This window comes from Meriones unguiculatus, chromosome 10 (genome assembly GCF_030254825.1).
Source record: "Meriones unguiculatus strain TT.TT164.6M chromosome 10, Bangor_MerUng_6.1, whole genome shotgun sequence".
In the NCBI taxonomy this organism is placed as follows: Eukaryota; Metazoa; Chordata; class Mammalia; order Rodentia; family Muridae; genus Meriones; species Meriones unguiculatus.
In genome coordinates this window covers 114823151-114850646 of record NC_083358.1, presented here as the reverse complement: position 1 = coordinate 114850646, position 27496 = coordinate 114823151, and the positions used below count along the sequence as shown (strand labels likewise).

Below are 27496 nucleotides of genomic sequence, written 5' to 3'. Positions count from 1 at the left end.
AGCCGGGCGTCCGGCCGCCGCGCTCCTGCGCTCCCATTGGCTCGTCCGGCCCCGCGGACAGCTATTGGGCCGCTCTGCGCCCGCGAGTCCCGCCGCCCCAGGCCGCTTTCCCAGGATGATTGGCTGGGATGGTCGGTGACGTCACGCCTTTTCCGGTCTCCATTTTGTGAACGGGGCTTTTGGCGCGAAATTTCCGAGCAAGAAGGAAGCTGTGACCCCGGCGCGGGGCGAGCAACGCGAAGATGGCGGAGGGAGTTGGGAGCTTCTGCGAGAAAACCGAACCTGGTGGTGCAGGCCTGTCAGCCCCCCTACCCGTAGAGTCTAGGCAGGAGGATCGCAAGTTCAAGGCCAGCCTGGGCGACTTGGGAAGCTTCTGTCCCAGGTACAAAGGTGGGACCGCAGAGATGGAGCGGTGGTCAAGAGCGCTTGCCGAACTTTCAGAGGACTCGGCTCCCAGCACTTAAGCCAGGGGCTCACAACTCCCAGTAACTCCAAGCTTCAGGGCGTCCAACGTCCTTTCTGGCCTCTATGGGACACATACATTATTATATGTAGATACAGATATATGGAGAGAGAAAACGATATTTACATGCACTTTTTTTTTTAAGTAAAAAGAAATGAACTGGAGCGATGGCTCAGCGGTGTAAAGAGCTTACTGCTCTTCCAGAAGATCTGGGTTCGGTTCCCAGCACCCATAGCGGGAATCTCAAGCCTGTGGCCTCTGCAGGCGCTAGCACTTAACTAGATACACGACACATAAATAAAAGGTAGAGTTTTCACCTCTCTCCTTGCTCTAGCACTGGGGCGGCTGAAGGAACCCTGCCTTAAAATTTTAAAAACTAACCACGTAGAAAATGTATGAGAAAACTGACCCCTTTCTTAGCTTCTGGGAGTATGCCTGAGAGGTGTCCTCTTGCAACCCCAGCAGAGGGTGCCAGAGTGCTGTCCTAGGCAGCTTTAGGGACAGGTCGGTCCCCACACAACTCACCTGCCCCAAGCCAGATGGTACCAAAACCTGAGATGCCAGAGAGGTTTTCTGTCACTATATTCCGATGAGTGATGATGGTGATGGTTACAAATGTTTTTAATTCTTTGGCAATGTTTAAAGTATTAGAAGTTTGCCAGGCAAGGTAGTGCACAGCTTTAATCCCAGCATTTGGGAGACAGAGGCAGGTAAATCTGCAAAGCGAGTTCTGGACAGCCATGGCTACACTGAGAAATCAGGCCTCAAAAAAAAAAAAAAAAACAACCAAATTTTGAAATGGAAGTCTTGAAAACAAAAATGACAAATTTGGCACAACAATGCTGGTTTTGTAATTTCTCCTTGGTTGAGTTCCTACCATCCACGTTAACAAGTGGAAATCTGTTGTCTGCCACAGCCACTCAAACATGTATTTACAGAGACTGAAGTATGAGCATTTTTGCAATTTATTAAAAACCATCAAGTGAATCCAAGACTTGGTTTTCTCAACATTTTGTGATCGTTCCTGTGTGTCAAAACAAGTTTAACACATTCTATTTTAAATTGCTTTGCTTTCTTGACCAAAACTTTAGTCTGTTCTCAAGCATTGTCACCAAGGGCAGGGATGAAGTTCCACATTGTTGGCTAGGGCCTCCCTCTGGTGCAGACAGGAAGCTCAACTTACTGCACAGAAAAGAATTTTAGGAAAAGTCAGAGTAAAGGACTGGTCAAGAAGCAGAGTGCGGGAGAGGTGGCTCAGCAATTAAGAGCACGGCTGCTCTTGCAGAGAATCCCAGTTCAATTCCCAGCGCTTGAATGGTGACTCACAGCCATCTGTAACTCCAGGTCCGGGGTATCTGATGCCTCCTTCTAGCATCTACAGGCACCAGGCATGCATGTAGTGAACATTCGTAGATGCAGGCAAAACACTCTTACACATAACTATAAAAATAAATCACCAGATGGTGGTGGTACACACCTTTAATCTCAATACTCAGGAGGCAGAGGCAAGTAGATCTTTGTGAATTCAAGGTCAGCCTGGTCTACAAATCCAATCCAGGACACTCGTGGCTATTACATAGGGGAGACTCTATATAAACTACCCCTCACCCCTCTAAAAAGAAAAATCTTTTTTTTTTTTCAAAGATGTATTATTTAGAGTATTCTGCCTGCATGTACATCTACACTCCAGAAGAGGGCATCAGATCTCACCATAGATGTCTATGAGCCACCACGTGGTTGCTGGGAACCAAATCCAGGATCTTTGGAAGAACAGCCAGTGATCCCAATCTCTCAGCCATCTCTCCAGCCCAAAAAAGCAAATCTTAAAAGAAAAGAAATGGATGAATTCATTTAAGGAGAGACAAATGAAGGTGTAAGTCCTTCAGATCCATTAAACAGGCAAGATAGGGGCTTTGGCGTTCACCTGCTTCAAGGAGAAAACCTACACTGAAGTGGGGGAGAGAGGACTGTGTTGGTCTACTTGCTTCCTTATCAAAAGGTTTTCTTAATATTACAAAAGGGGATTTATTACACTGGTGAAAGATGGCTTTTATAAATGAGATTAGAAGATGACTTATGAGGAAGGAAGGTTAAGACAAAAGCATGGTTCAAGGAAGCAGGTGAGATGGCTCAGAGAGTAAAACACTGAGCTCACACACAAGAGGGGATGGGGAAAGGGCACAGATTCAGAAAGTTCTGTTGAAACAGGGTCTTACTGTGTCACCTTGGCTGTTCTGGAGCTTCTATGCAGATAAGAATGGCCTTGAATGCGTAGAGATCTGTCTCTACCTCTGGGATTAAAGGCATTGGACACTTAAGCCTGGTTGGAATTTTTTTTTTTATAAGACACACAGAGGCCTGCCTGCTGCACATCTGGCATATCATAGGCTCCATTAGAGCGTGCAAGTATGTGGTGGAGAGAAAGAGAATCCGAAAGGCTTGAGCGCTGTGATGAGACATGGAACTGGAGGCGCAAGGGTGGCGAGGATCAGCCTGATGTGAGTAACCTGACCCACCACCTGAGGCCATGGTGAAGTCCCAGCCTGTGCTGCTGCTAAGGGCCAAGTCTGGGTCCGTGTCCCTGCAGCAGCAGGGGTCTCAGTCAGTGTCCATGGCCCATGTTACTACCAAGAGCCGTGTACATGTCCCTGGTCTGGGCTTTCTCCTGGGACCATGCTGATATGCAAGGGCTGTGCAGACCTGGCCCTGCCACTCGCCTGAGCAGCACAGTAGAGTTGCCCCCAGAGGAGTGAGACATGGCCCCGCTCCTCGCCGCCTGTAGCACTTGGGTGAGCCGACAGGTACACTGCTGGAGAGCTGGCCCTGGTGGTCTGGTGCAGGAGAGGTGACCGCAGTGGCTTGAATATGGGAGAGCTGGTGGGCTGACCAACTCAGCTACCACCCAAGCTCCAATCCAGGCCTTTGAGTTGGCCTACCCCAATATCCACCCAATCTCTCAACTGCTGGAGCACATGAAGGGGCTGGTCCTGCAGATCCAAAGCTGCAGCATCTCCATGATGCTAGGCAACAGAAAGGAGTCCCAGTGAGGATCCAGTGTTGATAGTGTAGCAGAAGCCAGGGGTCTCGAACCAGACCAATGGCTCATTGCAGTGAACATTTGCAAGTGAGATGTGGACAAAAGGGTATACTGTGGGACACACTGCAGCTTCCATGGTGAGATTTTTTTCGTTTTCTTTGTGGGGAGGTGGGTGCAAGGGCAGAAGGTATATACAAAGGGACAGGAGGTGAGTGGGATTGGGGTGCATAATGTGAAAGTCACAAGGAATCGATAAAAAGCTTAAATATATATTTATATAATATATATATGGGTCTATTTACAACCTCATTTTTTTTTCCAAGACAGGTTTCTCTGTGTAGCTCTGGCTGTTCTGGAACTCCATCTGTAGACCAGCACTCAGGATGCAGAGGCAGGTGGATCTTTGAGTGCTAGGATTAAAAGTGCACCACCACCACAGAGCTCCATTTTTTTAAATCAAAATAGTTTTGTCATATATAGATCACATGAGAAGTTAAGGGGTCAGGGAGATGACTCATTCAGTAAAATGCTTACTGTGCAAACCTAAGGACCTGATTTAGTTCCTCTGTAACCACTTATAAAAACTGGACACAGTTCTAGCACTGTAAACCCAGTACTAGAGAGCTGGAGACAGGGAATCCATGGGGCTTATTGGCCAGCCAGTCTAAGCAGCTGATGAGTTCTAAATTCAGTGAAAGATCTTGTTCAAAAAAGAAAACAGGGCTGGGAATGTGGCTCAGTGGTAGAATGCTTTCCTATCATGTGTGAGACCCTGGGTTCATGTTTCAATACCGAAAAAAAAAGGTAATTACAAAATAAAGTGGAAGCTGGGTGATGGTAGTGCATGCCTGTAATCCCAGCACTTGGGAGGCAGAGACAGGTGGATCTCGTGAGTTTGAGGCCAGCCTGGTCTACAGAGTGAGTCAAGGACAGCCAAAGCTACACAGAGAAACCCTGTCTGGAAAAATAAAGTGGAAGCCAGATGTGGTGGTGCACACCTGTAATCCCAGGGAAGAAGAAGCAGATGGATCTCTGTGAGTTCAAGGCCAGCCTGGTCTACAAAGTGAGTCCAGGACAGCCAAGGCTACACAGAGAAACAGTGTCTCGAAAAAAGAAAAAGAAAATAATGAAGTAGAGAGTGACAGAGGAAGACAGCCAACATTGGCCTCCCACATTTGTGGGCACCACCCCACACATTCGTGCCTATGTTCATACACAGGTTGAGACAGCTCATGCTCTTGAGCATGGTTTACTCCTCTTCATCTCCTTGTGATATTTGTAGGTAGTAATATAGTTGCTGTGGATGGAGTCAATCTCCAGTCAGATGTGTCGAAACTTTTTTAATGTTAAGATTTTTTTTTAAAGATTTATTTATTATTTATACAACATCCTGCCTGCACACTAGATCTTACTATAGATGGTTGTGAGCCACCATGTGGTTGCTGGGAATTGAACTCAGGACCTTTGGAAGAACAGTGAGTGTTCTTAACCTCTGAGCCATTTGTTTTATCTGTATAATGGTGTTTTGCCTGCATGCTTGTGCATCAGAAGGTTTGAGTGTCCCTGGAAGGGATGGTTGTAAGCCACCATGTAGGTACTAGGAATTGAACTCAGGTAAGTGAGCCATAACTTCTCCCCCTGTGTTGAAACTCTTGGCTAGTCAGCAAAAGACATAAGCCAGATCCAGATAGGTGAGGGTGGCTGGGCTACTACCTATCCCTGCTTCACCTGTGTATAAAGACTTGAATAACCACTAATATTTAGAATGGCTCAAGGCCATCTCGCTAGCCAGAGAAAACTGAAGGTGACAAAAGCATGGTCACTGCTCCAGCCGGCCTATGAGGATAGGACCTGTTACCTAGTCTCCGTAAGAGGACAGAATCCTAACTTTGGTTGATAATTACGTGCTGGCAGGCAGGCTGGTCTCAGGATACCTACATTGACGAGCACTTTGTAATCTTCGCTTCTTAATTCTTTTCATCCCTTAGGATGATGCTAGTCCATCAACCTACCTTTCAGAGGCCCAGAGCAGGGTGCAGTTATGGCTTGGTAGAAGAACACCCAATTGGCATATACAGGATCCTAGATTTGGTTTACAGCACCACATGCACTGGAAATTTGCTATTTATATTTGAGTGCTTTATTTGTGTTTATACCTGCATGCCAGAAGAGGGCATCAGATTCCAGTGTAAATGATTGTGAGCCACAATGTGGTTGCTGGGAGTTGAACTCAGGACCTCTGGAAGAGCAGACAGTGCTCTTCACCACTGAGCCATCTCTCCAGCCCTACACATTCACTATTGTGCAAATAGAAGTTGAAGGCATTTAGCTCAGTGGTAGAGCCCTGCCTAATGTGAACAAAGCCTTGGATTTGATTCCCAGCACTGACAAGAAAAGGGGCGGGATGTTCAGCTCATGCTGCATTATTTTCCCTATTGCTATATTCCTCTTCGTCTGTCCAGTTTTAATTAGTCTGGCTTTGTTCATCTCTTGACGATTGATAGAAAGTACTCAACTATTCTTTTGTGAAATTCAAATGATTTATATTTTTCCCCTTTCTTCCCTTTGTTTCTCCACCTTTCAGGTACTCATGTTTGAACTCAGGGCATTCCACATGCTGGGCAAGCTCTCTACCGCTGAACTATATCCCCAGCCTCTCTGTTCATTTTATATGTATAAATATTTTCCCTGCACATATGTCAGTGCGTTACATGTATACGTGGTACCCAAAGAGGGCGGAAGACATTAGATCCTCTGGAACTAAGTTCATACTGTTGTGAGCCACCATGTGGGTACTGGGAATTAAACCAGAGTCTTCTAGAAGAGCGAGCGGGCAGTGCTTTTAAGCACTGAGCCATCTCTTTAGCACCTCCCCCCCCCCCAGCTTTTCTTACCCTATCACAATAAATACTTTACAGATGAGGTAACCGGGCCCAGGGTAGGAGAGCTATGCTTTTCATACATCTATACTCCATAAAGAATGGCTTCTGGCCAGGTGGTGATGGCACACTGGCAGACCTCTTAAGTTCGAGGCCAGCCTAGTCTACAGAGCAAGTTCTAGGACAGCCAGTACTACAACAGAGAAACCCTGTCTTGAAAAAACAAAACAACAACAAAAAATGGTTTCTAAACCCAGTTGAATATATCTGAATCCTTTAGGATGTCTTTCTTGTATGGTGACTCTGGGACCCCACCTTTTGGCACAAAGCTGAACTCTATAGCTATGTGCTTCCATGGAGTTCTGGAGTTTCTGTGCAGACTAGTATTTTGACATCACTGAATTCCCTCCTAAGCTGTGGGAGGCAGATGTATTGTTGATTTTTCCAATGATCAAAATGAGATTAGAAGCATTGTGCCTAAGATTCCAGACTTGGTAATAGAGCCAGTATGAGGGTCAAAGATCTCCTGAGGCCCAGCCTCACACTGGTGGTCACTGTTGTTGTCCCCTTGTGTGTCTGTTCAGTGTTTGGTAGCTTTCATCCCCCAGGTCAGAGCTCATCAGACCTGGCTGGAATCTTTCCCGATACTGGGCAGGTTGGCTGTGAGGATTTACACAAGTGTGACAGATGACTCCAACAGTACAAGAATCAGAAGACACTGCCCTCCCTCTGCAGAAGAGAGCTAGAGGTGATGGAAGGCCTTGGGATTTAGCAGGCTTCTCAAGACACACAGGTGATGTCAGCATCACTGTATTAATGTCACAGGTGGTAAATCTGAGTCTCAGACAGGTTAAGTGACCAATTCCAAAGTGGAGTAGCAGATAGTTCAGCAGGTAAAGCTGGGCAGAAAGCCGGAGTTCAATCTCTAGAAGTGGAGCCTTATAAAAGTGAAAAGAGAGAACTGTCTCCTCACATTGAGTGTTGTGGCTGTGCATGCCAACACACATACAGTAAGTGAAAAGTTGGGAGGAAATGTGAACCCAGGCATTTGCCTCTAGTCCCTAAGTATCATTATTCAGAGTGTCTCAACTTTACCCCCAGAATCTGCCCATTTCATCCCCAGTAAATGTGAGTCTTGGGGCTGAAGAAATAGGTCAGTCAGTAAAGACCTAAGGTGAAGCTGGTGTAGAACAGGCATGGAGGTGTGTGCTTGTAATCCTAGCACTGGGGAATCGGGACACAATGATCCCTAGAGCTTGCTGACCAAACATTCTAACCAAAAGGGCCAGTGAGAGACTCTTCCTCAAAAACAAAGTGGACTGAACAGGCGTGGTGGTACACACTTAGGAGGCAGAGGTAGGAGGATCTCAGTGAGTTCAAGGCCAGCCTTGTCTACCTAGAAAGTTCCAGGCCAGCCAGGACTATGTAAGAGACTTTTGTCTCAACCCCTACCACCCTTTTCCCCTCAAAAAAAAACAAGGTGGACTGGTGAGGCATGGTGCACATGTGTCACCCCACCATGAAGGCAGAAGCAGGCAAATATCTTTGCATGCTAGGCCCACTGGTCTACAAAGCAGACTTCCCCCAAGCAGAGTTACATAGTGAGATCCTGTCTAAATAAAATAAAAGCCAAAGTAGACAGTTCCTAAAAAGACATCCGAGGTTGAACTCTGGCCTACATACACACACACACACACACATACGTAAGCATCTACATACACAAAAACACCCACCCACACACCCACAGTAATAACATCTGCCCAACTGCTTAAAGCTACCATCACCTGCCCTCCTGCCAGGCCCTGAAGGGACAAGAGGGTGATGGACAACAGAGACATGAAGATACTTCAGTGACTGTCAGATAATGCCATTTATTATTTCACACAGAAGTTGGAGACCAAGGTTAAAACTAATAAAATAATGCTTCCCCACCCACCCATCATAAGACAGCCCAACTTTGTTAGACTTTGTTAGAAAAAAAAAAAAAAAAAAAAAAAAAAACACAACAAAATACCACCATTCAGGTGGAACTGGGGAAAAACCAAGACAGAAACACAAGACAGACGGAAAATCTGCACACTGATATCAAAGTGTCCATGACACGGGGGAAAGTGGTCATGGTCAGTCAACATGGATGCTGACAACTGAGGGCACTGGGTTCAGAACAGCTGCCATGACAGGCCAAAGCTGTTGGGCTCTGCTGCAGGAACTGGGGCGGCTGGTTTCAAAGTTCAGGCCACTGGCTGGATGTGCTTTTGGTGAGGGAAAAATGTAGAAGGCACCTTCCTGCATTCCTGAGAGAGGACACAGGGATGGGGCTAGGAGCCCCAAAAGCTTCTTAGAGGCCCAAGAGAAGAGAGCCAGGCAAGATTCTTCTCCACAGAGAGAAGGCCACATTGGAGAGAGTTCACAGCCCATGGGGGCCAGCACATTTGCATTTACATGGCATAAATTCCCACTGCCACTGTTGCCATCAGGAAACTGAGAGTGAGGACCCATCGGAGGAGCGGTGACTGGGACAAGCTGGTGCTGATTTGGAGTTTCCCTCTGGGTGTCTCTGCTGCGGTAGTGTCTGAAAGAGAAAGACAAGGTCAACTCATGCTGCCTGGGGTATATGACAGGACGTGCACCAAGAGGAGACGCAGTGTCACATCTCTGGTAGAGTTCCTGTCCAAGGCCAGGATTCTGCTTGAGCACAGAGTCCTAGTAGCCACTGCTTGAACACCTTTAAAGCTAGGATCTCCTGAGCTCCCCCAAGCTGTTCATTTTTCCACACCCAGCCATGTTATGCCACAGCAAGGCAAAGGCCCCTGACCCAGCCAGGTAGCTAATTCCATCAGGCCCACCAGAAATACTAGTAACAGGACTGGGGGCCTCCTACCCCAGTTGAAAGGGCCTTAGGCAAAAGGTGGGTTAGGGTGACACCGAGCAAAACAGGGTCACATGACCTAACCTGCCTGTCCTCTCTTCCACCATACTCTCTGTTCCAGGGGTGGCAGGCTCTGGCACATTTTGTGTCACTGTGGTCTTTGTGGAACTCTTTCTATATCTGCAGCTACTATGCAGCAAGGCACAGGAGAGAGGGGCTGGTGCCCAAGGTCCAGTAATTACATGACTCCAGTGTTGGAGAGTCAGCACTGGAAATAGGTTCCAAAATCCTTGCCTCATATGGGCACCTGCTTGGGAGCTGTTAATGGGTCTGAAAAGGAAAACACAACCCCAGCTATTTGTGAAAGAATATGGTAGGAGGATTGTTTCATCCCAGGATTTGAAGCCAGCCTGGCTAACTCAGCATGACTCCACCTCAAAAAGAAAAAGTTGGGAGAAGGGGTCTAAATAAAAAAATTTCTGTGCCAGTGACTTCTAAAGGATTTCTGTATACCTCAGCCAATGAGCTACACAGTTCGCCAATGTGGGGAAACTGAGATGGGAAAGTTATAGCTCACCCACAGACACACACAACAGGCTAACCCTGGGCCCTTTTGTCTGTACCATATCTCTAATCTAAACATTCAGAAAAGAAGAGAGTAAAGGAATCAAAGCTGGGCCATGGTCCTGCCAAGAAGAGTCAGAAGCACCTTTACCTTGCACCAGGCTACCAGGACGCTGGCGAAGCTGTTCATTCTGTGAGGGCCTCTGATCCTTGTCCTGTGTCAGCAGACCCTGCAGCTCCTCAAACAGCTAAAAGAAGACACGCTGCCATGTTAATGAGACTCACCAGTGACCCTAGCTGAAGGCAGAGCTTAAAGCATGCTATAAAACATTGTGGAACTGACACAAGTTAGGAAAACTATCACACACCCATGTGTCTCTTACCTACCTTATGAGAGAGATACAGCAGATTTAGTTGGCTCCCCTGCCTATGCTTCCCCAGTACGGTCTGTAACCCCTCCTGGCCCCCACCAGGAACAGCTGTCCTGAATCTGGAGTCCAGAATCTTTTTTTGTATCCCAATGAGAACATGAGAACAGCCATTTTGCCTCCTCTGAGACAGCACATGAATGTGTGATGGCTGCACAGCCTACAACCTGCAGTCTCTTCTGGACTATGCATGGGTAAACTCATCCTTGCTCAGAGGTGTGCCATGGAGTTCGTTAGCCTTCTGCAGGTGAGGGAACCACAGCTCCTGCTGTAGGGCTTGCTTGAGACTGACCAGAAGTTAGGATGGAGACCCTGTGTCTACTCTCTTTTTTTGTTTTTGTTTTTTGAGATAGGGTTTCTTTGTGTAGCCTCGGCCCTCTTCAAACTTGCTGCATAGACCAGGCTGACCTGCAACTCACTGAACTCTTCCTGCCTCTACCTCCTGAGTGCTGGGATTAAGGGCATGCTTCTAAACTCACTCCTTACACCATGTCCTCAGAAGGGCAGAGTGTCTAGATATTGTTGGATTCCAGAGACTTAAAAGGATCCTCCCCTAACAGGTGCTTGCCTGCTAGAAATTTTAAGGGATTCCAGGCTGAAAGTAGGGAGCCAGGAGGTCACAAATTGGAACCCTGTCCACCATAGCATATCCATCAACAAGAGGGACACTACTCCAGCTTTCAGGGCCTTGCTCAAAATCCATTTTTCTAGGGGCTATAGCAGTAGTTCAGAGGTTAAGAGCAGTAGTTGCTCTCCAGAGGACCCAGGTTCAAAATTCCCAGCACCACATGGGAGTTCACAACTGCCTGAAACTCCAGCTCCAGGGGATCGAACACCACCAAATAGACATACACTCGGGCAAAACATCAATTCATGTAAAAGAAAAATAAACAAAGCCACCTGAAGCATTTCAGCATCTGAAACCCAACCTGGCTATGCACAGGTGCACAAGCACCTCATGTAAAGCCACATTACTGTTACAAGATGCCATCTCGATGATGGTCATGTGCGTCCTACAACACAAGAGAGCAATGACATCACGGAGCTTACCCTATACCAGCCCTCCCACAGGGACTTACTGTATCAACTTTCTTGCCCCTCACGCAAGATGGGGCAAGAAAGTTGAAGATGGATTTTTATCCCTATTTGGCAGATACAGAAACTGAAGATCAGGGAGATGAAGAGATCTGACATGATCACCCAGCTAGTAAGCAGCAAGTTCTTGTACTTAACTGTGACTCTGGGAAACTCCCCCCCAATAATAAGAGTGTGGCTTAGAAGGGCATGCTTACTTCAATGTTGAGTAGGAACGCAGTCTTAGCCTCTTCTGTCACCCTGTGCTTGACCTCAGGTGTCATCTCCAGAGTGTTCATACGTGCGCGGTAGAGCTGTTTGAACTTGGTGGGGCTGTCGATGTTAGGGAAGGTGAAGAAGGCCAGGCCCTCACCAGAGCTGGGCAAGTCCAAGGCCTTCTGTGCAATCTTCTTCAGGACCTGACCCCCTGAGAGGTCACCCAGATATCGGGTGTATGTGTGGGCCACCAGCAGCTCAGGATGAGAGTGCCCCACCTCATGGAGGCACCTTACATAGTGCTGTGTGGCCGGTGTGAAAGGGATGACCTCCTGCCAGTGGGGGCCATACCAGAAGGCCATGTCCTGCTCCAGGGGAGCCGTTCGGTGCAGCTCCTCAGGGAAGTAGAGTGGTGCGTAGACTGGGTTATGCTTGTTGCGCTCTATCTCCTCTTCCAGGGCCGCATAGATATGGTACAAGGAGGCCATCACCAGCTGAAAAACAGAGCCAATCTGTCAGGTCCCTAGAAGGCCCTACATAACTGCCTTCTGTCCCCATTACCCTCGGCTCCCCACCCTCAGTCACAATGTTCTCTACTGTGTGTCTGGTGTCTTCACAACTGTGCCAGGAAACAGCAAAATCAGAGTCTACTGTGTGTACTGGGTGTTTAAGAAAGCCCTGCTGTTGAAAACCTATTTCTCAGACAAGATGGCTCAGGTTAGATAAGGTGGCCAGTCTCAGTGTGAGGACAGGACTGCAGGGACAAGGCAAACTTGCCCTTGCAAGTTGAAATTGGGTCAGAAGATCTGGGTGTGGTGGTGCATGCATGTGGTCCAAATACTCAGGAGGCTGATGCAGGAGTATTTAGTGTTATTGAACTATGTAGTGAGACCCTGTCTAATAATCCAAGAGCTGGGATTGCACGTCAGTGGTAAAGAATCTATGCTTCTTGTGCAAGGCCCTGGGTTAACCAGGTTAAGAGTACATGCTCTGAAATTTGGCTGTCTTTGTTTGATTTTGGTCTTTTCCACCTAGGGCTGACGGTGTGGCCTCTTAACCTCTCTATGCCTTCCCCTTATGTACTCAAGCTTGAGATTAGAGTACAAAGTGAGCAACGTAGAATAAGTGTTTGCTTAGTAAGCGTCTTGCTGCCCGGCTCCTCCATCAGCCTCAAATAGAAAGCCAAGAACTTGTTGTGTGACCGACCCTCTCTTCTCTTCTGAGCTAGAGTGTTAAAGTTAGTGAGATGACTTCCTTGGACAATTCCTGGATCCATTCTCTCCACTAAACTATTGGCTTAAGCTCTGGGTATAGCTGTTATGCCCTCCCCCATGCTCTATCCAACCTACATATCACATACCTTAAAGCCTTCCCTGGTCACTTGACCCTTCTGAAAGTTCCTCATGAACTCAGCATTCTCCGCCTGGATGTGCACCTCCCTCGTGGCCTCCTTCAAGGCCTCAGACAAGTCCTGGGGCATGCTGTGGAGGAAGAAAGGAGTCAGTAGGACATGGCGGTGCATGGTTCTCCCCAAGCCAAGTCCGGCACACTGGGACCTCACCTTCCAAGATCAGACCTGCAGCTCTTCCCTCCACTCTGGGCCAAGCCATGGGCTTAACCATGCAAACAGATGTCAGTCATTAAATACTATGGGAAATAGTCCCCAAAACCACAGGGAGAAATCCACCAATGGCCTGGCTAAGGGTAGATACTTTGATGAGCTTTTAGGCTCAATCTGGAGGCATTTCTTAAAAAGTTTCAGTTACAGATTTCACAGCTGGGTGTAGAAGTACACCCCTTTAATCGTAGCAGTCAGGAGGCAGAGACAGGTAGATCTCTTAGTTTGAGGCCAACCTTGTCTACCTACATAGTAAATTTCAAGACAGCCAGGGCTATGTAGGAAGCCATCTCAAGGGAAGGAAAAAAAAAAAAACTTTTCACACACACACATTACGCTCAAACATGTCCGCAGTAAGCAATCTGAGTAATTCATCTTTAATCAAAGAAAAGTTCTGCAGCTGGAGGACTTGGGAGTTCTAGGACAGCCTGGATGACTTAGTAAGACAGTCTTTAAATAAAAAAGGCTCAGGCTGTACCTGAGTGGTAGAGGGCTTGCCGAGAATACATCAAGTCCAAAGTTCAATCATTAATGCTAAAAGTTGGGGTGGGGAGGAGTCCAGGTGTAGGCAGTGTGAGAGGCCTCAGCCAGGAGGGCTCTTGCCACCACACCCTACCTTCCCTGGAACCCACCTACGGGGTGGACAGGGAGAAGTGACTCCCTTCAAGTCTTCTGACCTCTGCACATTTGGTGTGGCGCATACGTGGCCGTTCTATATGCACAATAATAAAATGTAGTGAGACTTCAAAAAAATAAAATAAAAGCAAGACCAGCATTATAAAAGGATAAAAGAGAGCTGAGCAGGGTGGCACAGGCCTTTAATCTCAGCGCTAAGAAGGCAGAGACGGGCAGATCTCTGAGTTCGAGATCAGCCTGGTCTACAGAGTGAGTCCAGGACAGCCACTGTTACACAGAGAAACCCTGTCTCAAAAAGCAAAGAAAAGAAAGAAAGGGAAGAAGCTAAGAATAGTGGTGAAACACCTTCAGTCTCAGGACTGCGGAGGCGAAGGAAACGGATCTGAGTTCAAGGCCAACCTGATCTACATAGTTCCAGGACTACAGGTCCTGCCTGACAAGTGACCACTCAGCGCCACCAGGAGAGGCAAACACCCAGCCTAGAATGTTAAGTCCGTGATCCAGGACTCAGCAGTGTGCTCACCAGCCTGCAAACCCGGACACTACAAAGACACTCCCATCCCGTCACCCGCGGGGTGCCAGAGGGGTGAATCACATCTTCTCCCTCCGGCTGCCCACGGCTGCAGGTAGACTGGGTGGGAACTCGTCCCCTGGCTCCAGCCTGCATTCCCAGGCTGGACAGGGGGCTCGGGTCATCACAATTCCCGTCCCCAGAGAGTGGCTTGCCTGTCGGACTGTGGGCGCTCCATCGCCGGGCTGGGCTGGCTGAGGCTGGCTCTGCTCTCTCCGGGCTCCAGGATACGGTCGAGATGGCTCTGCTCCGGCAGGTTCCACTCAGCGGTTGTCGGCAGATACTCTGGAGGCGACTGTCGCTGACTGCGGTGAGCAGCTGCCCGCGCCAGCCCTTTAAGTCAGTGGGTCACGTGGTGCCGCCCAGCTGAGCCGGAGTTCTGGCTCCTGTTGCAACACCCCGCCCCAGGGCGGGCTGGCCTGGCCCGTCAGGGGATAAGTCATATGACTCTGGCAAGCTCTGTTACAGAAGTTTTTAAAAAAAATGGAAATCTGAGTGAGTTGACTCTGGGACTGTATTTGGGTCCTTTCCAGAATTCTCCCTCTATTCTACTCAGTGACAGGAGGACAGGAGTAGCCCCTCAGGGCTCTGGAATGTTCCAGAAGTAGGAGACGATGCTTGTCAGAGTTGAGTTGCTGGTGGGCAAACCCCGGGACCACCCACCTGGGCCCCTGAGTCTGCTTTCCCGGAACTCTGGGAACAGCTGCTTTTCAACTCCTTTACGTACAGTGCACTGAGCCCTGCGTGGTTTGCCGGCACTAACTTTTCCGTGGCTCATCCCTATCTGTCTTGGTAGATGGCTCAAGTTTTACAGGTGGGGAAACTGAGCTGCAGAATGAAGAGTCCTGCCCAGGGTGTCGTGGAGAGCGTCACCCGAGTGTCTGGCTGCCTGCTTGGTCTTCTAGAACCTGGTCCACACCATGACTTCCATGACTCCTGCCTAAGTGCAGGAGACTGTGAAGTCAGCACACATCGAATTGATACGTCTGTCATCGCAGAGGCTTAGCAGGCTCGGGCTTGGGCAGTCACCTGAATTCCAGTGAGGAGGATCCCTCAGTACTGGACAGAGAATACACAAACATGTTTGGTGGTTCTTCAAAACTTCCATAGTTTTAGTTGCCAATTTTTGTTTAAAAGTGAGTTCTCTAAAAAAAAAAAAAAAAAAAAAAAAAAACAAAAAAACTTGCTGGGCGGTGGTGGTGCACGCCTGTGATCCCAGCACTTGGGAGACAGAGGCAGGCAGATCTCTGTGGGTTTGAAGCCAGAGTGGTCTACAGAGCTAGTTCCAGAACAGCCAGGGCTACACAGAGAAGCTTGTCTCAAAATTTTATTTATGTACGTATGTATGTGTATATGTACGTGTTTTTGTGTGGGCCCGAGTATATGTATGGATTCATTCAAGCCACATCCATACAGGTGCCTAGGAAGGCCAGAAGAGGCCAATGGATTCCCCTGGAACTGGAAGTTACAGGTGCTAGTGGAGCTGACCATGTCGGTGCTGGGAATTGAACTCAGGTCCTCTGTAAGAGGAGTAAGCACTGTCAACCCCTGGCCCATCTCTCCAGCACAAAAAAAAAAAAAAAAAAAAAAAAAAAAAAAAAAAAAAAAATTCTTTTTTTTTTTATATCAACAAGGATTTCTTTTTTTGTTTTGTTAATCCTGAGAGTCGCCAGAAAAACCAACCAACTCTACCATTTTGGGCCAAATTTGAAGAAAGCTTTATTAAATATTAAATACTGACTGAGGGATGGACTTTGGTCAGGACCATTCTCTGGAACTTCCCAGCTGAGAAGGGCCTCAAGACACGTGTTGCAGGAGTTTATAAGGACAAACCTATAGGCCATTGTATTTCTCCATGAGGCTTTGTTATTTTTCAAAAACTATAACTAGCATTCTGGGACGTTACCTGGTTCCTGGGCAGGTGGGGCTTACAGGTTAGCTTTAAGGCACCACAGTTTCTTCCTGTTTTTAAGGCTATCATTTAGAAATGGTGGTTGCAAGTCCTTGGCTCCAAGAAAAGGAGAACAGAGGTTGGCAACTGCATGCCAAGGGTTAATTCTCCCCACAGAGGGGAATGGGATGGCCAAGTCTCACCTGCATATGCCCAAGAAGCTGTGGTACTTGGTAAAAAATGGTATCATCTCTGCTACTCCAAGCAGTGACAACTGAATAGCAACTCCCAGACTTGCAGACAACTCCCCCTACTTTCAGACAACTCACTCCACTTTACCAGAGTAGTAAACCAGGTTTGGCATTACAAACCTGAAAACGAAGTCTTAACATGTGAGGCTTAAGGGGATGAATTCACTGTAACGGAAGGACGGGTGTTCCTTGAAAGCAGACGGTCTATCTTCTGCCTGCAAACGGTGTCCACAGGATACGTGGCGATGACAACTGCCAACAAGCAGGTGCTCCTCTAGGTGTTCTGGAAAGGACCATCTCCCCAATGGTGACACAGAAAGCAGATGAGCAGAGACACTGTCCACTTTGTAAATCCTCGGGGCTGGACCTGTGCCTTGCAGGTGGCAGGCAGTTGCTAATAACTACAAGAATAAGTGGCTGCACAGGGGCTCCTCGTGGGTATGGGGAAACTGTTGCTGGGCTGTCATGTCACTAAGCTGTCAGAAGGGCTAAATCAAGCTGTCACCAAAAAGTGCAGTGTGTGTGTGGCCCTGGCTATACAACCACCATTTTCATCTCTCTATTTGACTCTAATGAGGAATAGGGAAGCCAAGGAATTTTGTTACACTGCTATACTGATGGCAGAACCAGAATTCTAGTCCCAGTAATAGGAAGCAAAACTTCCCTCCTGGCCATCCTACCGTAAGCCCTTACAAGAAGGGTCCAGGACTTTAGGAGGAAATAATGAGAAGTCTGTAAATCTGGAGCCTGTTATTCCAAGGAACCCAGAAAATGAAACATGAGTCCCTTTTTTTGCATGGGGAACCAGGGTACCCAAAGACAGAGGCACTGACCCATGCTATGCCCCAATTAAGAGACCCCAGCTTTGCTGACACTGAGTTTCTGACTCCTGGCTCCAGACTGGTTCTCTGGGAGCCCCAGATGTATCTAGAAGGTAAGCTATACAAGATTTGGGGACAGAGGCAGCCAGGCCAGACTGTTCTGGCCCCTTCTCAGCCTCTGTCCCTGCCCCTATGCCTATACTGATTCAGCTTCCTGACTTTCTCTGCCTCAGGCACCAGAAAGGTCCCAATCCATGCCTTTCTTCCTCCTGCAGTGGCTAGCTGAATACCCACTCATCAAAGATACCTACACCCTGACATCAAGACCAGAGAGCAATTCTGAAGGTGGTCAGAAGGTTCTGCAGCTCTGAGACTGTCTTGGGCCATCCCTCAGGATATGAGACCACCACAAAGTGCACGATGTGTCCAGACACAGTTGAGGGATGAGGAAGGAAAGGGGCAGAAGAAGACAGAAAGATTGCTGTCCTGCTCCCTATAAAGATGTAGGATACAGCCACAAGCTGAGATGCACGGGCGGCTTCAGGAAGCTAGAAAGACAGGGAATGCCCAGGCGTGCCTAGCTCTACCCATAGCCCTGAGCCCATCTCACAGGCTCCCACAGTGGATTTCAGAGTAGAACAGACCTAAGAGAAAAGTCAGCTGGAACTCTAAAGATTTCTGTTAGGCAGGTGGCATTGCCAATATCTGGAACTGAGAGGCAGGGGGCAAACAGCAGCAACTCTTGTGTGTGTGTGTCTATGTGTATGTGTACCTGTATATATTTGTGTGTACATGTTTGTGTGTGTATATTTGTGTATATGTGTGTGAGAGAGTGTATGTATGTGATGTGTTTATGTGTTTGTGTGTGTGTATGTTTGTGTATATGTGTGTGTGAGTGTGTGGTGTGTGTATGTCTGTGTATATGTTTGTGTGTGTGTATTTCTGTGTATGTGTTTGTGTATATGTGTGTGCTCCAAATGTTTCAGACAGGGGCTCTGCAAACAATTTAGAACCACACAAGAAGCTTCTCTGCCTTCTAGAACTGTCACTTCCTCCTGACTGAAGTTAAAAACTATCCCCTTTGACCAACTATTCAGAGGGAAGGAAACAGAGAGTGACTCAGCAAAATCTGCCTTCCCTTTGTCTGCTGTCCCCCTCCCAACCATGACACAGCATAACAGCAGCTGCAGGGAAGTGAGGAAAAGGCAACTCAGCGTTCCAGCCGCAGTGGAAAACAAAACTCAGGCTCCAGTGGGGGCTGGAGTCCTGGCGGAGCCTGGGGCCCTTCGTGCCTTTTGCTCCAGTTAGATGGCAGTAAAATTTATGCGGTGTCTTCCAGCAGGGATCCTTACAAAGGGCAAACTGACTACATTAAGCCTTAGCCAGACCAGGAGGGATGCCTCCCCAGCCCTGTAAGGCAGGGGACTCCAGTGGGGATCTGCAGCCTACATGTATACCATGTACCACTAGGGCAGAGAGCCCAATGCTGAGAAAACACTCCAACAGCCTGGTATGAAGACATGGAATTCTGTTGGCAGGAGCATCAATTGTAAGACACAAACCCTCTGACTGGCAGGCAGATATGTGCTGCCACATATGTAAGACAGAAAAAGATCATTCCTAATAAAACTGTTACCCAAAGCAGAAAGAGAGGAAAAGAGAGAGGGGTCAGCAGCTGACCCCTGGAGAGCCCCATGACAAACCCTCCCACAGACAGCAGGGAGACAGCTGGATCAGAGATGGACCCCCTCCTCATCCTTACTTTTTCTTCCTCCTGCTTGATTGACTTCATATGATGGTAACAGGAAGCTGTCCTGCCCTGGTCCTTTTCAGCTGCTCCCTGCTGCCCCTCGGTTTACAAGGCCTTTATCCCAGCACCCCTACCCCTTGGAGATCTAGCCCAGCCCACCTCTCCAGTAGAGGGTCCTCACTCTATTTCCCCTCACACCAAGCATGCCAGACTCAGAGGAATACCTTCCATCCCTGAACTGGCAAGACTCTTATGCTCAGGAGTCGCCAGCCTCCCCTAGAATACCACTTTTCCTAGAGACAAGTAGGTGCATGTTTGTAACCCAGCACTTGGGAGATGGAGTAGGAGGGACAACCAACCATATACTTACTGTAATACCACCACATACTCACTAGGTATGAGAAAGGACAGGTGTGAAATACAAGTTCAGGCCACAAGTGTGAGATCACTGCACACTTGTTAGAAGAGCTTAATTAAGAAGATAGATGATCTTTCACTGCTGTGTCCGCAGCCATGAGTATGCTCAGACTACAGAAGAGGCTTGTCTCTAGTGTCCTCTGCTATGGCAAAAAGAAGGTCTGGCTGGACCCCAATGAGACCAATGAAATCACCAATGCCTACTCCCGTCAGCAAATCAGGAAGCTGATCAAAGATGGGCTTTCTATCCTGAAGCCTGTGACTGTCCATTCCCAGACTCAATGCCAGAAAAAACCTTGGCCTGACGGAAAAGCAGGCATATGGGCATAGGGAAGCGGAAGGGTACGGCCAATGCTCGGATGCCAGAGAAGGTGACCTGAATGAGAAGGATGAGGATCCTACGAGGGCTCCTCAGGAGATACTGCAAATCTAAGAAGACTGACCACCATATGTAACACAGCCTGTACCGGAAGGTCAGAGGGAATGTGTTCAAAAATAAGCAGATTCTCATGGAGCACATCCACAAACTGAAGGCAGACAAGGCCCACAAGAAACTCCTGGCTGCCCAGGCTGAGGCTCACAGGTCTAAGACCAAGGAAGCATGGAAGCACCAGGAGGAGTGCCTCCAGGCCAAGAAGAAGGAGATCATCAAGATTCTGTCCAAGGAGGAAGAGACCAAGAAATGAAACTTCCCTCATGTCTGAACATAGTGGCTTGGCTGTGGTCTTTCCTGGATCAGTCATTAAAATTGAACAACACACACACACACACACAAAGAAGATGGATGATGCTGGCAGTGGTGGTGCACACATTTAATCCCAGCACTCAGGAAGCAGAGGCAAGCAGATCTCCCGAGTTCCAGGCGCCTGTTCTATAGAGCGAGTTCCAGAACTGTGAGGGATTCCCAAACAAACCCTGTCTGGAAGGAAAAAAAAAAACAAAAACAAAAACAAAGAAGATGGATGACCCCTATTGTGACTGATTTTAAGAGTGAGTACAGCTCTTTTTCATTGCAGATGATTAGAATGTTACCCTAATACACAGTGTGTTAGCACAGGATTAATTTGAACTAAAGATAATAAGCCCCCCAAAAGCTCTGTGCTCTCCTCTTCCTCATTTGCCCCAAATCAGGCTTAGTTCATCATAGTGTATAGAAATATTAATCTTCCCAACCCCAGAGAAAGCCCCTAAGGAGTCTTTTATTGTAATTATTTTATTTTAGGTGTATGGGTGTTTTCCTTGCATGTATGTCTGTGCATCACATTAGTCCCTGATGTCCAAGGAGGCTAGAAGAGGGTATTAGAGCCCACATGTAAACTGCCATGTGGGTGCTGGGAATCAAACCCGGATCTGTAAGTGCTGGGATTAAAGTCATGCTTCACCAGGCACAGCTTCATTTTGATGTAGCTTTGGCTGTCTTGGACTAGCTTTGTAGACAAGTCTGGCCTCAAACACACAGAGAGCCTCTGCCTCTGCCTCCCCCAGTGCTAGGATTAAAAGCCTGCACGACCATGCCCGGCTTCATTTGTATTTTTGTCATTGTTGTTGTTGTAGCTTTATTTCCAGCCAAGGAGCCTAGGTGCTGAAGGGAAAGGATTCCTAGACCAAACCGCTCTTGTTAGTTTGTTGCCCAAGCAGGGTTTCAGATTTTAGAGACTCTTCAGGGTTACTCATGTCTTCTGTGGCATAGTCTCAAGCTGAGATAACCCACATGTTCCCTAGCAGGTCTGTGGATAAACACGAACACACAATAGAAGGAACTGCTGAGTCATGCATCAACACCCAAGTCGTTAAAGCTTTGTAATGAGATGACAAAAAGGTGTGGCCGAACTTGCTTTAATCCTAGCACTCTGGAGGCAGAGTCAGGAAGATCTCTGTGTGTTCAAGGCTAACCTGGTCTACACAGCAAGTTTCAGGACAGCCAGGGCTACACAGAGAGACCCTTCATCAAAAATCCAAAATGGGGGGTGGGGCACTTGCTCTATAATTCATTTAGATAGAACATGTAATATATATATCATAACATATATAACATGTATAAACTAACATAAATGTCTAGAAAATACCAAGTGAACTCATCAGACAGGGTGTTACCTGGTAGATGGCAGAGCTCACCAAGCTGAGAAAACCTCTAGGAGTGAGGAATACACTCAGCATCTTGGAGGAGGGGTAGTGATACAGAATATGGATGGGTCTTGGACTCACCACACTTTGTAAATATGTAAAGTTTGTAACTCCATGAAGCTACAGACTCAGCTGACGCTCTTCTGCTTTTTCCTATCCTCAGTTACTTTGGGGGGCCTGCCCTCCAGATCCATGTGCCGCAGACACCCACCTCACTGAGGTGTGAGAAGCCTAGTACTGCAGCAAGATGACAGTTATGAATATCACCTTTCTAAGGCAGAGCTTGCTGGTACCACACAGGCACCGTCTGCACACTTAACGTAGTAGGCTTGGAAAGTGGCGTTCAACTCCAAGTCAGGGGCCACACACTCACTTAAAATCTGGAGCCGGGTGTGCCTGGCCCCCTGCATGTCTCTATTCCCAGCAACCCACTGTACTAAACAGTGGGGGGTAGAGATAGAGCCACACCTTTTTCAAATATCATCCAGGCTCCCTCAGCATAGACAGGATGGATGGAGGTGTGGTGTTGGCATATTCAGACCACGAGGTCCATAATTGCCGTATGGAACCTGGCTATAGCTCCAAGTTCTGGCTGTGCTGTGAACACTGGAGCCCCCGGGCCTCCACTTCCTCATTTGACAAAGTAAGAATTAAAAACAGCATCCACTCAAGGGCATGTGGAAGGGCTGGCTCAGTATCTGTACGATGCTCAGAACTGGGCGTGACTGGGGGAAGAGCAGAGGAAGTGCCCACTGTGACTGTGGACAGAGAGAGCCAGTTCTGCTTTCACCACTCAGTCTCAGCTCTTCTCTAATTTAGACATTTCTCTAAAAGTGCTCCACGTTAGGGTATAGAACACACTCGCATCTGGCAAACCATTGTTTTCCACAATGGATATTTGCTTTCTTATGTCTCTTCTCATTTGTTTATTTGCAAGGTGGCTCGATGGATAAAAGGGATGCCAAGCAAGCTTGACAACCTGAGTTTGATCTCTGGAACCCATGTAAAGATAGAAGGAGAGAATGGACTCCACACAGGTGATCTCTGACCTCCCCCTGTAGGGTATCCACCAGAGAAAACTACTGGAACGTGGTTTAAGCCAATAGAAAGTCTTTATTAGCCAGTGACTATACTGGGTGTTCAGTTTCCAGTGTCGCCGTGCTCAGGGTGAGCTTTTAAGCGAAAAACATGTCCCAGATTGACACACTTCAGTTAACAAGAACAGTTAGCTAGAAGCAAAACTACGGAAGCCGCAGAGCAAGGTTAGGACATGTAGAAACTTTCCCAGATCTATGGACTTTGATGAATTCGACCTTTGTTCTCATTTTGGCTGGTGGTGCTGCCTATGTGCTGCATTTTATGGCCTGAGTAGTACTTCCGTCATGGAGTCAGTTGTGCTATGGTCTGGGAGTCTGTTATATTTTTTCCCCACACACATAAAAAAGTAAACTTTTCTTGGGGAGTAATTCAAATGTCCAGAAGAGCAGCAAGAAAACAAAAACCAAAGAATCTCTATACATCTTTTTAGGTTAAGAGTTTTGTCACTTTGTGTCCCCTCTTGCCCCTGCCCCTCACCAAAGAGTAAACTGCAGACTATTTGCCTTTGCCCTTGAATTTTCTATCAAGGTATACCCAGGTGACAGTTTCTTTGCACTGCTGTGCAACTGGAGAGGAGAGTCAACTGATACAGTTCATTATATTGTAAGCAGAGGTCAGGTGCCCTAGGGACAGAGCTCTTGGCTGGGTCTGGGAGTTAACTCACATAACTGATTAACAGGGAGAAAGTACACACATGTATGTAGCATAAATACGTGTGACACAAGAGCACTCCAGGAAGCAGGGACAAGAACTAGCCAGGCACTTCTGTGTCAAGTTAGTCCAACGGGAAAGGGAATCCATAACAAGGCAAAGAGACCAGAGAAGAGAGAGTCCATGTGCCAGAACTGACAGATAACACTATCTTCTTGGCTCCTACTTTCTGACCTCTAGGAGGCCACTGCTTTTCTCCTGGCGCAGGGGCAGGGGACCCTTGCTTAGGACTGCACAGCAGCTCAGCACTGGCCGCTGTTCCTGGAGGCAGCTGGCTCACTTTGCACCCCAGGCTTGCCTTCTGCCTTAGACTACCGAGCAGTAGGGTTAGAGGCATGGCCAACATGCCCCGCCTTGGTCTTTTTTTCAACTAAGCTTTTTGTTCATTTATTAGTGGTGGTGAAATCCCAGTGCCCAGGAGGCAGAGATAACTGCCAGCAACGGCTACATAGTGAGGTCCAATTTTTTTTAAGCCTTTCGCACAAAATAAGTTGAGTGCCAAGGGGCTGTGAAGATGGCCCAATGGGAAAAGTGTGTATAGTGCAACCCTGACCAACTGAGCTCCATCCCTGGAACCCTCGAAAAGGTAGAAGAGAATTGATCCTGACCGACACTCAAGTGCCTCCCCAGCATCACACGCACACATACACACACACACATACACATACATTTATACACACACACGATTTAAGACATTTTTTAAAAAAACATTTTTTACAATGCAAAAAAGGCATACTTGGAGATAGCTGTTTCCAACTACTTTATTAATTTAAAGGCAAGGTCTCATGTAACCCAGACGGGCTTCGAACTGATCCTCCTGCTACCAACTTCTGAGTGCTGATTACAAACCTGCATCACCAAATTCAAGGCCTTCTTGCTTACCATGGAAGCAATTCTACTAACTAACTTAGGTGCCCTCAGCACTCAAACTCTTTTAAATGTAAAGCGCAGGGCTATCCGTGTCCTTCATGGTAAAGTATGTTCCTAGCATATGTGAGGCCCTGGGTTCAATTCACAACACTGGGGGAATTGCTCTTTTTAAAATTTCTGTATACACACATTATATAAGCACAGACCATACCCAAATCCTATGCATTTGAGGGATAGCTTTGCAATTTCTATCCTCTGTGCTCTCCTTAACCTCTGCCTTGTCATCTTTATGTGTGTCCAAAAACCAAGCCAGCTGCTTGGCGTCCATCCATAGCTCCCTGACTTTAAGTGCGGGATCTGAGCCTGAACCCGGGTTACCCCGGCTTCGCAAAGAGGACGTGCTACGCCAGCATGCCCGCTGCTTTTCTTCCGGCCAGGACTCAGCCTCTAGGGGTTCAATCCGGGGCAGCTGGAGCCATGACTCAGCGAAAACAGACCTGGGACGTGACTCAGCACACTTCCCGAGAACGTGACTCAGCACTAGGGTGCCCCACCTTGACTCAGCAGAAAAGGCGCAGCTGGAGGTGGAGACAGGGGCAGGAGGCGGGGCCGGCAGGGGCCCTGGGGCGGGGAATTGCTTAAGACGTGCTAAGCAGGCGGCTGTTCCCTGGGGACGTCTGAATCACTTTGCGCCGTGACCCTACTCCTTCCCCCCGCACCCCTCCCCCTTCCTTTGTGCGTTGGAAGCTTGTGTAGAAGTAATCTGGGGACCCTGCCTAAAGCCTCAGGAGGGTGGGAACCAGCTGCAGTCACTGAAGATTGGACCAGGTCAGTTCCACGCAGGCTTGTCTTTCTTAAAACTATTCAACAGGCTCAGTGTTTTGGTACACGCCTTTAACCCCCGCACTGAAAGAAAATCTTTTAAGTTTGAGAGACCAGCCTGTTCTACAAAGCGACCAGGACAAAGCCAGGCTACACAGAAACAACAAAACCCTGCTCACGGGAGAGGAATCTCGAAACAACATTCAGGAACCACAGCTAGTAAGAGGAAGGAAAAGAAGACAAAGGCAGCCTCGAACCGCAAGAGGCTGAAGGGGAGAATGTATTTGCTATCTGCCACATCTTTGCTTCCTGCAGTGATATCTTTATCTGCTGAGTGACTGGTGGAGTGAAGGTAAAGGCGGCCGGAGATCAGTCCTCCATATGCAGCCATGTGGCTGCCCAGGACGTGGCTCCAGACACAAGGAGCTGGGCATCGCTGCCCTGTGTATCAGGCTCCCGCCTTATGAGGGACCAGGACCAAGACCCCTGCACCTGGCGCCCGGCCAGCCCTCTGAACTCTTGCTCGCTCAGGAAAGAAGATTGGGTTTGCGGATGTCACCCCCACCGCCTCTGACAGGAAGGGGTGTGGTTGTATTCGACACTTGTAAACAGGACTTCTCAAATTATTTTCTGTTAATAAATCGCTCTTTGTGAGCTAAAGACAGAACTGCTTCCGCTTAATCCTGCCCTTGGCGTTTACAGAAAATTTTAAAGTAGTGTGTTTTAAAGCGTGGACGAAGGCCCATGTTAATTGTCCTGGAGAGCACACAGCAACCTGCCCAAACAAAACCATTTCAGAGCCACTAGTTGTGAAAGTGATGCTTGGTGAGTCTCAGGAGCTGGCTCAGTTGTAAGAATCACCTTTCTTGGGAGCACTAGGATCAAAGGTGTGTGCCGCCTGCTAAATACCGTTCTACCAGAGATGAGTGTCATCTCTCAACCCTCATCAGAGACGCCTCTTTTTGCAGGAGATGAAGATTAGCACAGAGACTAACACCAGGTTAATGAGCAGAGAATAAGACTGTGAAACACTCCGCTCTAAATGGGTACACACACACACACACCCCGCAACACCGAGAGACTCACAGATCAACTCAGAAGAAGGGTTGGAAAGCCAGGGGGAGTGGATGTCCCTGTAGGAGAACAGTCTTTGCTGGACATTGCAGTGCAGTTACACACGTGAACTCACAGTAGCTGGGACAACGTGCACGTGACTTGCACACGACCAAACCAGGCCCAAATCTCAGCATGCATTAGGGAGGAACTCCTGGGTTCCCACCTCTGTCTGAGCGACGATTGGCGGTTGGTGGCTAGTGGAAGTGCTGTCAGCTTTCCTCAGGGATGTGGGCCCTGAGTTTGAGGGCAGAGGTGGCTACCTGCAGACGTGACAGGCTGCCTATGATGCGCACAGCAGTGAACACCTCCAGGACATCAGGAAGGACATAGTGAAGCATCTGGAGCAGGAGGCAGAAGCAGTGAGTTGGGCTCAGCTACACAGCAGGATCTTGTCACACACACACACACACACACAACAACACAACAGAAGAAAAAACAACCCTAGGCCTGGCTTTGAATCCGTTAGCAATAAACTCCCTCTTGTTGTGTTGGTTTTCGATACAGGGTCTCTATGTAGCCTTGGCTGACCTGGAACTCACTCTGTAGACCACGCTGGCCTCAAACTCAGAGATCTGCCTCTGCCTCCTGAATGCTGGGACTAAATGCATGCGACACCATGCCTAGCTTTTATTCTTGTTTTACATTTACTTATTTGTCAGGTGGCATGCGTGTGGAGATCAGAGGACAACTTGCTGGAGTTGGTTCTTTTTTCCCATGTGGGTTCTGGAGACTGAACTCCTATCAGACTTGATGGCTGATCCCTTACCCAGGGAGCCATCTTGTTGGTTCCTCTTCTTCCTTTTACGGTGCCAGAACTTGAAACCAAGGCTTTGCTTGGGGTTAGCAGTGGCTTTAGCAGCCCAGAACCCTAAGCCCTCTACAGCCAACCTTTGAGGGACACAGACACAAGAGTGTTCAGAAAGCAAATTGTACTCTTTCCTATGTCCCCCTCCAGTGCTGTGTCATCCATTCCTCCTCTCTGTGCTTCCTCTTTCTTCCTCAGCCTCACCAGGCCAGCTGCTCTCCCTTCCCCAGATACCTTTCAGCTTCCACAGTTTGCACTATGCCGGGAGTTGGGAGTTCTTGCTGCTATAAACACCATGTTTACAGGTTGATCTCTGTGTGTTCGAGGTCAGCCTGGTCTACCAAGGGAAATTCAGGATAGCCAAGACTACACGAAAGACCAAAAGTAAATAAGTAAGTAAATAAATAGATAAAAATGGCTGACACCAATCTAGTACAGTGTTTTTTGTTTGATTGATTGATTTTT

At 48.0% G+C, this 27496-nt stretch overlaps 1 protein-coding gene and 1 pseudogene across 1 annotated transcript; one reads left to right on the top strand and one right to left on the bottom strand.

The window, feature by feature from the left end:
- Positions 1 to 8230: 8230 nt before the first annotated feature.
- Hmox1 (heme oxygenase 1) lies at positions 8231 to 14680 on the bottom strand. The gene is made up of 5 exons (XM_021656741.2): positions 14511 to 14680; positions 12891 to 13011; positions 11533 to 12024; positions 9964 to 10060; positions 8231 to 8951 (listed from the first exon to the last, which is right to left on the bottom strand). The coding sequence occupies exons 1-5, from the start codon at positions 14531 to 14533 to the stop codon at positions 8818 to 8820; spliced, it is 867 nt and encodes a 288-aa protein (XP_021512416.1). The 5' UTR covers positions 14534 to 14680; the 3' UTR covers positions 8231 to 8817.
- Positions 14681 to 19581: 4901 nt separating this feature from the next.
- Positions 19582 to 20171, top strand: LOC110560715 (large ribosomal subunit protein eL19-like; annotated as a pseudogene).
- The last annotated feature ends 7325 nt before the right edge of the window (positions 20172 to 27496 follow it).